Source organism: Gambusia affinis, linkage group LG11 (assembly GCF_019740435.1).
Source record: "Gambusia affinis linkage group LG11, SWU_Gaff_1.0, whole genome shotgun sequence".
NCBI classification, from domain to species: Eukaryota; Metazoa; Chordata; class Actinopteri; order Cyprinodontiformes; family Poeciliidae; genus Gambusia; species Gambusia affinis.
Window position 1 is genome coordinate 6,977,962 of NC_057878.1, and position 14,493 is coordinate 6,992,454.

At 40.7% G+C, this 14,493-nt stretch overlaps 1 protein-coding gene across 5 annotated transcripts in view; it reads right to left on the bottom strand.

The window, feature by feature from the left end:
* The window catches only part of sema5ba (sema domain, seven thrombospondin repeats (type 1 and type 1-like), transmembrane domain (TM) and short cytoplasmic domain, (semaphorin) 5Ba), a 229,250-nt gene that overhangs the window by 51,723 nt on the left and 163,034 nt on the right, over positions 1-14,493 (bottom strand). For all 5 annotated transcript variants that reach the window (XM_044132807.1, XM_044132811.1, XM_044132808.1 and 2 more), the window contains 3 exons: positions 3,909-4,044; positions 1,311-1,518; positions 978-1,185 (listed from right to left, as the gene is read on the bottom strand). In XM_044132807.1, coding sequence (XP_043988742.1) covers positions 978-1,185; positions 1,311-1,518; positions 3,909-4,044 — 552 coding nt within the window. The remainder of the gene's footprint in view (positions 1-977; positions 1,186-1,310; positions 1,519-3,908; positions 4,045-14,493) is intronic.

Here is a 14,493-nt window from a genome sequence, read left to right on the forward strand (position 1 = left end):
AAGTGAATGTGGAATGATGCATGAACAGCCACAGCACTCATGAGCACAATGAAAACGTTAACTAAACTGAACAGAGACAATAAAAGAAGAGACAAAACATGCAATCGAGTGAAAGTGACAAGGCAACTCAAGAACACGTATTACAAGAAAACACCAACCACAACTCAAAGCAGAGTCCAAATTAATGCAGGGAAAACCTGAAGCATAAAACAAAACTTCCCAATGAAAACAACGTCGTTCAACTCAAGATGGAGCCCCGTTTAGATTCCTGAGCTTTGGCAAAAATTGACAGGTTATCTGGCCTCTGGGAAACAACAACAGACTATGATATGACAAAATATAGAGAAGGGCAGGATCACATTTAGTAAGCAAATGTCTGGTCCATAACAACAGCTGAAAAATCCAGGTGAGACTATTTCTCAGCAGGTTTTTTTGTTTGTTTTTTTTTTAGACTAAAGGCTGAATAACCAGCGAAGCTAATCTGCACAACTAAAACCAGAAACAAACTAGGCAAGTAAAGAATCATGGAGAAAAAAGCGATAAACACAATTAAACAAAACATTAACTAAACGATAGAAGACGTTTAGTTAATGTCTTCTGACATGGTTAGATGTTCGCAAACATCTAAGCATAAACCAAACATTGACGAGAGAAAATCTGCTTACACAGTGATCTGCTGCTTCATCCACTTTTTGTGGGTGCTGGTTTCAATCTGTTTTTCAATACTTAAGATTATTCCCAGGAGCAAAATGCAAGAACAAAATTATTTCCTTCAGAAAACAGTAACATGATTTTTTTATTTTTTTTTAAACATTATTTCTGAAGCTTATATCTGGAGATACAACTGATAGCGGTTGAGGCTAAAGAGGCTAATGCTCCAAGGTCTTTCATGTGTGCGACAGGGCCGGTCGAAGGCATCCACCAACTCTGTGGATGCTGTAACGTGCTGAACGTTTTCGATTTGATGCTCTACTCACGTCTCGGTTTTGTAGGAGGAACACCTCTCCAGAGGGATCTTCAGGACTCTGTCTTTGAGGCCAACGTAGAGTGACCTGTCGCTGTGCAGGATCTGGAGGCTCAGGATTGGCTCTCGGACACCGGTCGGATGGAGCTCCATCTCCTCCAGGTAGCAACCCTGCAGGTTTTTGTTGGGCGTGGCCAGAGCCTTCAGGATGGTGCCATACTCTGAACAAAAACAACACAAAACAAAAACACGCGTCTGTAAAAAAAAAAAAAAAAAGAAAAGAAAAGAAGAAAAACCAAGCTTTTCTTTTAGACCAACACATAATCCGATTTGAGACAAACCAAACCTGTGCTGATGTACATGACGTGGAAAAGGGTGTCCATGCCCTGGACAATGTCCACAACCAGGTTGGAGAAGCGCACGTCGTCCTGCATGACGAGAGGATCCACGGACTCTGGCTGCACCACGTCGTTCATCAGGTACAGCCGCTGCGCGTCCTGAAGGCTGCGCTCCGTCAGACCCTCATTGGGACCTTTGTCATCTATAGTGCCGCACTGCAGAGGGGAAAACGCAAAGCCAGGAGGCGTTGGTAAATTAGATGCAAGCGAGAAAACGAGGTTCCTTTAAATTAGAAACGTACGAAGCCATGTTGTCGTCGGTTGTTTTGTTGATTTTCGAGGAAACCACGCAGCTGCTGGAGCTTCATCATAAACACGTTGGGGTTTTTTTCTTCACTTTTATCCTCAGTAAGTTTAAAGACACATTTGATTTAAAAAAAGGGGGTTGTAGCTAAAATTGCTTAGCGGATGAGAAAAATGTTCCGAGTTTTTTAAGACACTGTGTGAAATAAATATTGCAGGCCAGAGATGCACCAAAAATGATTCCAGCCCTTATTTATTTATTTATTTTCTGACTATTGACCAGGCAGGCAAAAACTGAAAAATGTGAACCTTTCAGATCAGTCATCTGGCAACTATCACATGGTTTTTACTGAATTTGAAACTATTTTAAAGGAAACAATACGCCCTATAATCTGTGGAGAGATATCTGAAATTCATTCAGGCTGCAAGACAGCAAGAGATAACAGATAACAGGAACGGTGAATGGAGAAGAGCGTTAATCTCTTAGAGGTTTCTGTCTGCCAGGAAAGGAACATTGCCGATTTGGAAATGTTGGCAGCCCTTTAGAAACCCCTGATTTAAAGTAAGAAAGCTATTTTACAAAAGGCCAGACCCACCAGCTGTGTTAAGAGCTGATGCTAAAGACTGTTTCAAAAGTCAAGCCCATAATTATTTAGGCTTCGTCTTAGTAATAATTTAAAATAGCTGTTCTACAGCACATGGTGTGACATTTCCCCTGCTACAAAAATACATAATTAATGACTCTTGTCATGACAGGAACCTTAGAAAAGCATATTTTTGATGCTGTTCCTATATCCTCTGTTGAAGTTCAAAAGGAGAACTCTCAATCTAATTCGATTCAAATCAGAAATACTTTACAATTTGAAATGTATTAATATGTATGGCCTGGACAATTTACGTGAATAAGCATTGCAGTAAATGCACCAGAATTAGCCAAATAGGTCATTTCCATCCACTGTCCCTGATCAACAGGAAAATCTGTCTCACTAAAAACAGTCAGTCTTAAAGTGAATCTGATGATCTTTGACCCTCTGACTCAAGTATGACCGTCTCTTGACCAACCAGCAGCTCCGATTCCCGGCAGCAGAAACAATTTTCCGCAGCAACATGTCCCGGAAGACACCATGAATTGTTGGCCAGCCCTGCTCATCTACCTCATTTGCTTTCACTGCTCCTCTTTAAGTCTCCATCTGTTTATAAAGAGTCATTCACAGAGAAGTTGGAGTTGTGATCTCTGCCCATGGTTTTTGAAAAATATTCCTTTGAATCCCATCTATTGGTTCACAAATCAATCCATTCCACTTGATTTACAGGAAAAAACTCATACGATTCAAACTCTCCTATAGTTTGAAACTCTATCAGTCTTTCTCACACATTATTCCTGACATGATAACCCGTTTGTGGGTTGCTCTGTTTTATTTACGGCCATATGTTGATTTAATTGGGATCGTACGAGAGAGACCAACAAATGATTTGTGCATCACTGTGAGATTAAAGGAAAACGTTTGAAAAGTTTTTACAAGCATCTGAAAAGTGAAGCATGTGCCAACCCCTTTACACTGATACCCATAAATATAATTCAGCACAACAAGAACAGATGAAATCAGTTCAGCTGTGTGTAATTTAATCTCTGTGTAAATCCAGCCATTCTGTGAATCAGATTGTTTTTTTCAGACAACATTCGAGAGCAACGCCTCAGATGGGCTGGGGACAAAGTTGCGGAGACATCGTGGTGGTGGTATTATGGTATGGAAAGGTTTTTCTTCAATAGAAACATGTCATCGTTTCATGTTGCGGAGATACAGAGCAACATATCGGAGGCGTCAAAATACTTGGCATCGCGATGGATATTTACCTACCAGAAGGACGACGATCCTAAAAACACATCAGAGCTACAATAGGACAACTTACATCGAGGTATGTTTATGTGTTGGAATGGCTCAGTCAAACCCCAGACATAAATCCAATTGAGAATTTTTGACAGGACTAGAAAGAGTTTGCCGCTGGTTTTCATCCAATCTGTCAGAATCTCAGCTAACTTGGAAAGAAGAAACGTTAAAATGAATAAAAAACACATAAAACCAGAGGTTGTTTCTAACAGCTTAGCACAAAAACACCATCAACACTTTAAATCATTCGTTTTGCAAATTAGATAAGAAGCCTCTAAAACTTGTTTGTGACATACTTTTATATCGTATTTTTGTTACCTCTTCTCTGGTCACAGCTTGTGCCCAGCTGAGACTGAAATGACAGTTCTGTGTGTATCGCTAGGCCCCCCGAAGAGACTGTGTGTGGAAACCAACCTGGAAGTTGTGGATGGGGTTGGGTGTGGGGAGCCAGGTGGAGCGGGGATTCTCCTGGGAGCGGAAGGGCCCGTTGAAGGTTTGGGTGATGGCGCTCAGGTTGAAGGCACACACTGCGGAGGCTGCGATGCTGTTGCTGTTGTAGAGCGAGGGACAGAAAGCAAGAAAAAAGTAATGCATTTCAAAAATGATATTCAGAGCAGCTCATATGCTGGATGTTTTTGGAGGCATATCAGAAATCGGCATAATGCAGCTATGTAAGAAAGCCATTCTGCAACGTCTTCCAGCCCCCTAATGGAAGCCGTATCTTTTATGCCCACACTAAACAGCAGATATGTGTCTGGCTTGCTTTGCTGCAGGCTAATCTATGCTATGCTATAGCCGCTGCACAGTGACAGTGGACGGTATTAAGCTGAGGATATTGGAGGAAATTGTACAGATGAGGAGCAAACAACACACACATATACACCCATATACACAGTTATTTTACAGGTCACCACAGCTAAACTTCAAGGGTTTAGCTGCTCTCTTAGTCGTAATAATCTGCAAGCTAATGAGTTTCTTAACCGCCCACAACTGTTGAGAGATTCTCCCCACACACACACACACACACGCACACACACACACACACACACACACACACGCGCGCACACACACGCACACACCACAGAGATCACAGACCATGATCTCAGAAGAAGGCTTCTGAGAGACTGATAAATCACTACTTGTTGACTGGTAATGCAATAATGAAAGATTGACACAGATGTAAGAAAAATAAATAAATAAAAGGTCCAGTACATGAGAGAGAACGATGTTGTGCAACTGTTAGCTAGCATGAGTTTTGACATTTTTTTAAATAAGTAAAAAAAAAAAACAAAAAAAAAACAAAGAAAAGTAAAAGATGTCACTCCTTTTGGAAAAAGGAAACAAACGAACAGATTCCTACTTCATGACTTCTAACCTAAATGTCAACAACAATGAAAATCAGCTTTAAGAAAAGTATAAAATCCCTTAAAAATTAGACTCAGCTCACAACCGGGTATAAAAGGTGCAACGTAAAGATGTCTCTAACACTTGGCTGCAACCTTCATACACTGGCTTTACAAGATGTTTTTGAGTCAACTCTGATTTAATTTGTTCTTCTTTGCTCTGAAAGGTGAGATCCTCTTCAGATCTATGAAGAAACTAAAGCGCTCCGTTGTTACCGCCGGGTAGGAAAGTGCAGTAGAGCTCTAAACGAGTTCTGGCTCAACACAGAGGGGAAGTCAAACAGGTGGCTCATTCGTCGACTCCCAGGCTACGGAGCAACGCAGCCTCCAGACTTTTAATGAAAAAAATCGGTTTCTTCCACACTCTGGTCTGGTGCCTCTGATAGGGACGGGCGCGAGATACGGAGAGAGAATTTTAAAGTTGAGGGAATCTCTGCGGCACACTGGCAACAAGCACATCCCATCCGAAGAGAAACAACAGGAGAATAAGATGGCGCACCCTGGGGGTTGAGGAGGGGACAGCTACTGCAGTTTTGCACATTCACAAACTCAAAGAGAGGGTTTGATGTAACAGGAAACAAAACTCCAGGCTCGTGGGTTGAACTGTAGCTGCGACTGCTTCCGTTTCTGCCTCGCAGACTCCGACACTGTCCAGACTATTTAGGAGGCCTTCTCTGACAGCGGGTTGCCGCGCACAATGTCAGCAGAGCAGAGCAAAGGGGTGCGCTGAAGGAAATACAGTCAATTGCACTAATGGACGCAACCCATATGGCTGGAGTCGGCTGAAAAGCCCGGGAAAGTGATGGAAAAGCTGTTTGACATCTGCTGCGTTGGTTGCTGTCGCTATACTCTGCGGCTCTCCGGGGCCGAGCGCCGCAGGGACCACTGTCAACATGCCGGAAGACACTTCTTCTTCTTCTACTGCTTCACGTCGGTCCAGCTGAGCCGCTGCATGTCCTCTGGCACCGCTCTTGATTTCCCCGTTTTGATTTCCAGCGCTCATACCCGTCTCCTTTGCTGTGAACCGATATTAACATTCCGACCTCCCGCGGTTTCCCCTCGGATGTTTTCGTTCTTTGATGTAACCAGCAGAAGACGGGAGAAGTTTGTAGCCCGGTATTTTATTATTTTTTATTTTTGTTTTGCCTTTTTCTTAAGCGGCGCACAGAGAACGGGTACGGGAAAATAACTGCCGGGTTTACAGAAACACTTTGTTCCGACTACGTTTCAAGATCCACGGACTGCGAATGTTTTCTTCGTCTTTTCTTTACAGGCAAACGAAGCGCAGCGGCAACTCAATGAAGCGCTCTCGTCTGTCCTTTAATAAACTCCTACAAAAAGCAGGAGCGGCTCATTCAGATTCCACCGCTGCTTTTCTGACCCATCTACAGATGCTCAGCCATGACTGATCATTTTAGATGTGTAGTAATTAATTGCTTATTTTCTAGTACACACAGACTGACTCAAACATCCCCTTTAATGTTTAAAAAAATAAAAAAATTTCAAAGTGTTGTTAGCACCTTGTTGCCTGACAACAAATGCTTCCAGCGATCTCAGTGGATGTTTGACCACTATTTTTATTTTTGGGGCAGAATTGGGAAATTTAACTTAACATGGTTGGTTTCTGGGTGAAGAAATAGTTTTTGAGCAGAGATTGCAGATTTCTAGTTTAGATGAAAGATTTTTTTTTTTTAAGCTTCGATTTTTAAAATATTAAAAGCTTGATGCTCAACTCCTAACAAGTCCACATGTGATGACACACGTCAGTGTTAATAATAATAATAATAATAATAATAATAATAATAATAATGATAATACAGTAAGGTGCAAATAAACACAGATGTCACCAAACAATAAGAAACAGGTCGACCCCTGCACGGCAGCAGAACCGACCACATCGTTTACATAAAACTGATGTCTCATCCTGATCCGTGTCTCACATTAAAAGACCTTTCAAGAATGACCCAGAAACCAGTCATGGCTAAAGCCTGAGCTGAACGGTAACTTCCTGGAACACAAAGCGTTGATGTCCACTATAAAGCAAGACACACATCAGCCTGAACGGTGAGACCGCTAACCGCTAAAAGAAGCTAAAGCTAAAGAAAACGACAAGGGAATGCCCACTCTAGGGTGTAGCTTAGATAGAGGCCAACAAAGAGAACTACAAAATATTGTTACATACAATAATTACATACTATTGTGTTTTAAGGGCTGCAAAGTGGCGCAGTTGGTAGCACTGTTGCCTTGCAGCAAGAAGGTCAGGTTAACAACACACATCGTCACTGTCACCAATGAGTGTGTGATATTTCCAACCTGTTAACAATGGGAGGTGTATCCTTAAGTGTGTGTTGGTACACAAAACAACAATAAAACATCTGGATGGATGGGTTTAGGATTAGTCGAAACAGAAAGCTGACATGAATGTTAGGGGTGGCGCATTGCTTTGCTTATTTTGCACACAGAAATTAGGATGAGTGTAGCATTAAATGCCATCTTCTCTCAGTTGTTGAAATCTTTCGAAAGCTAATCTCCAGGCCTGTTTATGCTGGAGTACTTTGGCTTTCTTCTCAGGGCGAGGCTGGTGATATTTCATATTTTTTCCTATTATTAGCCAAACACTTGATGGACCCAAATCAACAGTGAACTGACCTAATTAACAAGCACTGCAAGTCTATCTGAACTATATTCTTCATCTGAGCCACAGGACTCCACCGAGCCAAACAAACTCTTTATCACAATCAACACACACACACGCACACACACGCGCACACACACACACACACAAACACAGTGCAAAGTTTATTTTGACTCCATCCCTGCTCTTGCGGCCCTTCTGCCAGGAGTAATAATTAGAGGACCTGATGAGAATTTATCCACTAATGAAAACCGTCCCCCGATACTTTCACTGTTTACTTCTGTTTGAAGAGCCAGCTGTTCCAGGAAATTAAATATGAAGTTGTATTCAAACATTTTATTTTATTCTATTTTTTACAACATTTATTAATTCTAAGAAACCCACAGACCTATTCCAACTATTCGACTCGGCAGTGACGGGCGATTTCACAGTAGACGAATCTCAGAGCATTAGGAAATCAAGAGAGTTAGACGAGTAATGAAGTCCTCCCGGAGCCTCGGCAAAAATCTGTAATGATCTGCTCACCAGAGGGGTTTTTAAAACAAAAACAACAGGCCCGTGTGCATCGCCATGGATCGTTTCAATCCCATGTAAAGCCCTTGCAAAAGTGAGAATAATTATTTATTTACTTATTTATTTAGTTTTAGATTTTGCAGGTTGAAATCATAAATTCTGATGCATTTTATTGAGATTTTATGAAGTAGACAAAAGCACAACGCAGCGCAGAAGGGGGAAGCGGAAGGAAAATGTTGTTTTGTTTTTTTTTTTAATTCCAGACAAAACCTGAAGATGTGACGAGCGTCACTATTTGACACACCAGACTGCAGAACCACATTTCATGCAACTATAACCGCGAGTTTATTGGAGGTATTTTCTCTATTGGTTTCGCACATCGACAGGCTAAAATATTTGCTTGTTTGTCTTTGTGAAGTAACTCAAAATTCGATCATTATGGACAAATCTGCCACTGCAATTTCTCCCACAGACGTCAAACTGAACTCTATAACATAATACAATTTTAAAAGAGCAGAGTTTATTGCCCCCTTCTTGTGTTTCCTGTTCCTTGTCTGCAGTCATAATCAAATCAAGAAAATTATCTTAAAAATGTTTTTTATTGGTCTTGAATAATATTTTTTTTATTTTAAATGTCCAGTTTACATCAGCCACAAGTGGAAAACTCATCATAATTGGCAATAACAGAGACTTCAAACATCCAACTGTATGTAATTAATACAAACACATTAGGCTTAAATTAGTAATAAAGTTCGTGAAATAAATTCTAATTTTCTGAATGGATCTAAAGGTCACCACTGTTCAGTCAGTTTTTCCTCTTTATGTTTCCTGATATTTATATTTCTTATTTCTGTTGGGTTCTGCATCAGGCACACACAGGTCAAAAAGGTTCGTTTTGGTTCCACCTGAGCAGAGCTCCTTGTTCTACGTTTGGTTCGTCTCACACGTGGCTTGAGACAAAGTCTTTAACTTTTATTTGTTGTATGTTGATTTTTATATTCTGACTGTACTTAGGCATGGGATGTGCCACGAAATAGTTTTGTTATTCTATTCTTTCTGTAATATTTTTTTTTTGTCTTCATACATTTCAATTCTTCTGATTTGACTTGCATATTTTGATTCAAACTTTTTCATGTTTACATCACTGCTGATACGGCCCATCTAGCTACTTTATATTAAATATTATGGGAGAAAGGCAACAGCTAAAATCTACATTAAGGCCAATATTTCAACCTCAGGGAAATAGCACCATTACAGCAGAAAAGGCAAAAAAAAAAAAAACAAGGCCCACTCAGCAGAGCCACAAGGCTGCAGGGACCAGAAACTGAGCAGAGGCTGCCGGGATTAGCCATACATAATTTTACACCACAAAACAATATAGGTCAATATATCACTGAGTCAGCAGCATCAGCTCCAAACAATACGGCAATGCAACAGAATACAGATCTGATCGGTTTAAAGGCCAGGAAAAAAAATTAAAAAGTGAAAGTTGAGGCAGAGATACAGCTTTTGGTGAAAACTTGGCTTGAAATAATGAGTATTTTATCTATTTATTTATTTATTTTTCCCCTCCAGGGGGTCTTTTTGTGGGCTCTAGTGTCCCTTATATGACAGGAGGCTGACAGGAAAAGGGGGGGAAGACATGCGGCGAATGTCGCCGGGTCCGGGAGTCGAACCCGCGACGGCCGCGTCGAGGACTCAGGGTCTACAAATGTGGAACATCCCCTACGCCCCCACATATTTATTTTTATTACGATTTACCCATAAACTACTCAGCGACTCAGGTCAGGTCTACTGTTGAACCAAAGGCTCGCTGTTAACTTTCGCTTCAATTTGAAACCAGGATATTGTGAAGAAATGTTCTATAAAATCAACCATAGTTCCAGAATAATTTATCCGTTTGCATCTGGGGGCGTTTTTGTTTATGCTAAGCCGACAGCAAAGAGTTATTTTCACACTTTGAAAAGACTGGATTCGCCGTTCTGTTTCCGATTTACAGCTCCTCTTCCATTAAGAACCGAGACGCATTATAACATTAGGATTGATTTTATTTTCATTCGATTTGGATAAGTGTCTGCACTCCAAGCCAAAACTTGTTTGTTTCATCGACATTAAGGGCAACAGAAACTACTGGAAAACGTGACAGATGGTTGAAGATCTTCCAGGCCAAATTTAATACAGCATATAAAAATGTCACACTGTTTAACCTTCAGAAACAAACTAAAGCCATCAGTGACCTGTCCTGCCACTAAAAGAGGGGAATTAAAAGCTGCTTAAACACATTTTCAAAGTTTTTAAACTACACGATTAAGGAAATGCAACATTTGTGAGTTCTTGCAGATCCTGTTCCTTAATGCAGTCTTTACAGCAGCGACGATATGTTGAATAAAATACCTTGTCTTAATCCTACCATTAACTCACACCTGTCATATCAAAATAAAAATCAAGGTTTTGAAGAGTTATAGTTTTAAACAATTTCATATTGTCTATTTTCTTTAAATATTGATTTAATGAGAGGCCAGAGAAAGTGCTAGAATAATCGACTGACTCTAAAAAAGAGGATGCACAGATCTGCTTTTTCCCCGTCTTTTACACTTTCTTACACTTTTTTTCTCAGTGACAAAAAAAAAATCAATTATAATATTTGAAAATATTTGCAATCATAAATGAATGGTGTTGAAATTAAAATCACTCATATTAAGGCAGCGTCACTTTCAGACGACGGTTGGCAAATTGAGAGTTTCAGTTCGGTTAAGCAGCGGACTGCAGGCTAGCTATCCAGCTAACATCAACATTTACACTTTATAGATAAGAATGACAAAAAAATATATGCAAAATAAGAATTGATGCTAATAATATAAATACAAACAAAACAATAGACGGTTATTTGTAGTATACATTGGTTTTGTTTTATGAGTTAGAATGGTTTTTGCATTTTTCTTTGTTAAAATGTTTCTGGAATCATCATGTTGTAAAATCATCATGATAATGTTTAATTGTGAGAGTTTCATCCGGACACATGCTTGGTTAATAATGGCCGCAAACAGGGGCGTGCTCCGGTGGCGTAGAGGGTAGCGCGCCCCACGTTTGGAGGCCTTCAGTCCTCGACGTGGCCGTCGCGGGTTCGATTCCCGGACCCGACGACATTTGCCGCATGTCTTCCCCCCTCTCCTTCCCCCTTTCCTGTCAGCCTACTGCTGTATAAGGGACACTAGAGCCCACAAAAAGACCCCCTGGTGGGGGGAAAAAAAACAAAAAATGGCCGCAAACATAAACCCTCCAGGCTGCATCACTTAAAACATTGAATGTGGTACGCTAAAGATTTACAACAGTTAGCCTGAATGTATTTTCTGACTGAAGACACCAAAACATTTCAAATTTAGCTTAACCAAAAAACAAAACAAAACAGGAGTTGCTTTTTATGTGGGATTAAAACAAAAACACAATAGTTTTCATCTAAACAACAACCTAATCTATAAACTAATGCATTCATTTCTTTAAGCGCTTCCTCCTCTTCTCTTTCTACCCACAGACTCGTAGATATGAGAACCTCTTACAAGCGGTGAAGTGGTGGGTCTTCTTCCAAGAAGAAGATAAGGATGTTCATAATTATTCGGTGATCGCAGGTGATACACCTCCACAGGAGGGTTTCGCTGCCAGGCAGAGCCCACCACATCGGGGCCCTACCAATGAGGCCCCAGAGTTAATTAAAAGACCTGGCCGAGCTCGGAGGACTCGAGTATTTTTTTAAAAACTTTTTTTAGCAGACAGCTAAAACCTTCCTTCTGCAACAGCTTGAAGGCTCTCATGCTACAGCATTCAGTCTCTTTTTACTTCTTTCTAGTGATGGATCCGACAACACCGATGCGTCGGCGCATGCGTCAAGCCCAGAGACCAAACCCCGTGTCGGTGCACGTATTGCTTTCAGCAAGTCATGTGACCGATACAGAAACTGTTTTGAAACGACACTGATGCCAAACTGTGTTTATAAGGAAGCGAATGTATCAACAGGATGCATTTGTCCAAAAGAAATCTTTATCTTTTACGGTGCAGCGTTAACTATGGAGCCTCAAGGCAAACGAAAGGTTTCTGCAGCCTGGGACCATTTTGATCTTACGTCAGACAATAAGGGATTGATTATCACTTTGTTGTTGTTTCATCTGGTTCTTTCCAGTTTCTACTTGATCTGTCTGAATCCAAGTTCAGCTGAAATTGACTCTTAGTTCACTTTCATATTATGTTCTGCAGGTAAAGTGTTGCATATGTTTGACAGAACTGTCTTGTCTAAATAAATCCACCTCCTCAATGCTGAGGCATTACAGGGCATCAGAATGAAGTCGCAGATACACCCAGGATAAACTCAGGTTTTTATAAATCATTTCATATCAATGTATTGTTTACTTCGTCTTTTTCTACAGCAGGAGAAGTTGTGTCAAAAAAGAGTAACAGACTAAATTTCAAAGTGTTGGAAAAACTTTTTTTTTTTATGAAAATTTGTGATTTTTATAAAAAAATCCCCTCCAGTCCACAAGCATCCTCATTCCAAACACGTTCAATTTTCATCACTTGGTACATGTTCACATTATTTATTGACTGTATCTGAGAATATCAAATATATTTTGAATTTAACTGAAGACATGACATAATACAATATATAATATACAATAAAATACAATAACTTAAATCTTATTGTTTAGACTAGGTCATCAAATCAGTCTGTCAACTACGCTGCCTGTAGGGATTTTTAATGTCCAGCAGGTGTCAGTATTCAGTGACACAGTATCGAAACAGTATCAATACAGCTTTGCTATGGGTCGAAACGCTTCATGACGCCTCATTTAGTCATCACTATTTCACTATTTACCCATCGGATGCGGTGCAAATGGACAAGAAGGAAAACCAGCGTCGTTCCAACTCTTCCCTCTTCTGCTTTACAGCCACAAACCCCTGGGAGCAGCTGTGAGGCTGCTCAATTTAGGCCAGACAGATGGAGACTGTGTTTTCTGGTGATTGCATTACCATATACCCAAACCCTGATGAGGGGAAGCGGTTCTTGGAGAAGGGGCCAGCGAGATAGGCGAGAAGAAACAATGGAAGGAGGAAAAAAGGCTTGGAGCTCTGTGATTTTTCTCATTAGATCCTCTCATCTTGCTCCTCTTCCTCCACCTCCTCTCTCTTTACACACCCCGACTTCTCCGTGCATTTCTCTCTCTCTTTCTCTCTCCCTCCAAGGAGCTGCAGCCTCTAGCTTGTTCTATCCATCACTGAAAACGGCTGCGGACTGATGGGGGTAGCCATCCAGTGTCAAATACTGGCAGATTAACAGGTGAGGGAGCAGAAGGTTTAAGACACAATTCAGCTTCTCCCCTGACAGAGAGCAGCACACGCTAGAATACCAAACATGGGACGTTCACACACACATACACACACACGCACACCCGCACGCACACACACGCACACACTTACCCTCACTCTGTTGAATCTGCAAAGTTAGCAGCTTGCAATAATGTTTGTGTTGTTTTTTGTTCTAGAGTTAAACTTATATGGCAGATTGAAAATGCTTCAAATCAAAGTTAACATAACCAGAATCCTTTTCATTTGGTTTGGAACAGCAGTTTTCTGGGATGAAATTTATCATCAAAGTCATTTTAAAATTCAGATGAAGATAATTTGAGTAAACACACGGTGCAGTTTTCAAATGCTTTTTTTAATGAAGTACTTGAGATTACCAATATAATCAAACAACCTTTTATTTCTTTTTTTAAAATTATTTTTGCTATTTTGGCAATTATTGTGGATAACTTTGTTTCTTATAAATATTTCTCAAATTTAAGTGTGACTAGAATCACAAAATGTGAGGGGACAGACAGTCTTTCCAGGTAAAGTGTGTGTTTTTTGCAGATGATGTCATGTTTGCACCATTTCAGAACGCTAGCAGCCAGGAAGCACTTGGAAGGACTGTGTTGAAATTTTAAATGTTGCTAACATTTGGCAGTGATGGACGTTCGACGCCACAAAGCTGTGATGTAAATCGCCTGTGATGTACAGCCAATCAGCACCAAAGGGATCGAACAGCACCTCTAGAATGACCTCACTGCGAATGCCAGCAAATGATTTAGTGAGTAGAGTTGCACCGAGGCATTTCAACTTCCCAAACCGCATTTTCTTTTGATTAGAGGTATTTTGAAAAATTTTACATATTGAACCACACAGGCTGCACAGTGGTGCAGTTGGTAGAGCTGTTGCCTTGCAGCAAGAAGGTCCTGGGTTCGATTCCCGGTCCGGGGTCTTTCTGCATGGAGTTTGCATGTTCTCCCTGTGCATGGTGGGTTCTCTCCGGGTTCTCCGGCTTCCTCCCACAGTCCAAAAACATGACTGTCAGGTTAATTGGTTTCTCTAAATTCTCCCTAGGTGTGTGAATGGTTGTTTGTCCTGTCTGTTTTCTGTG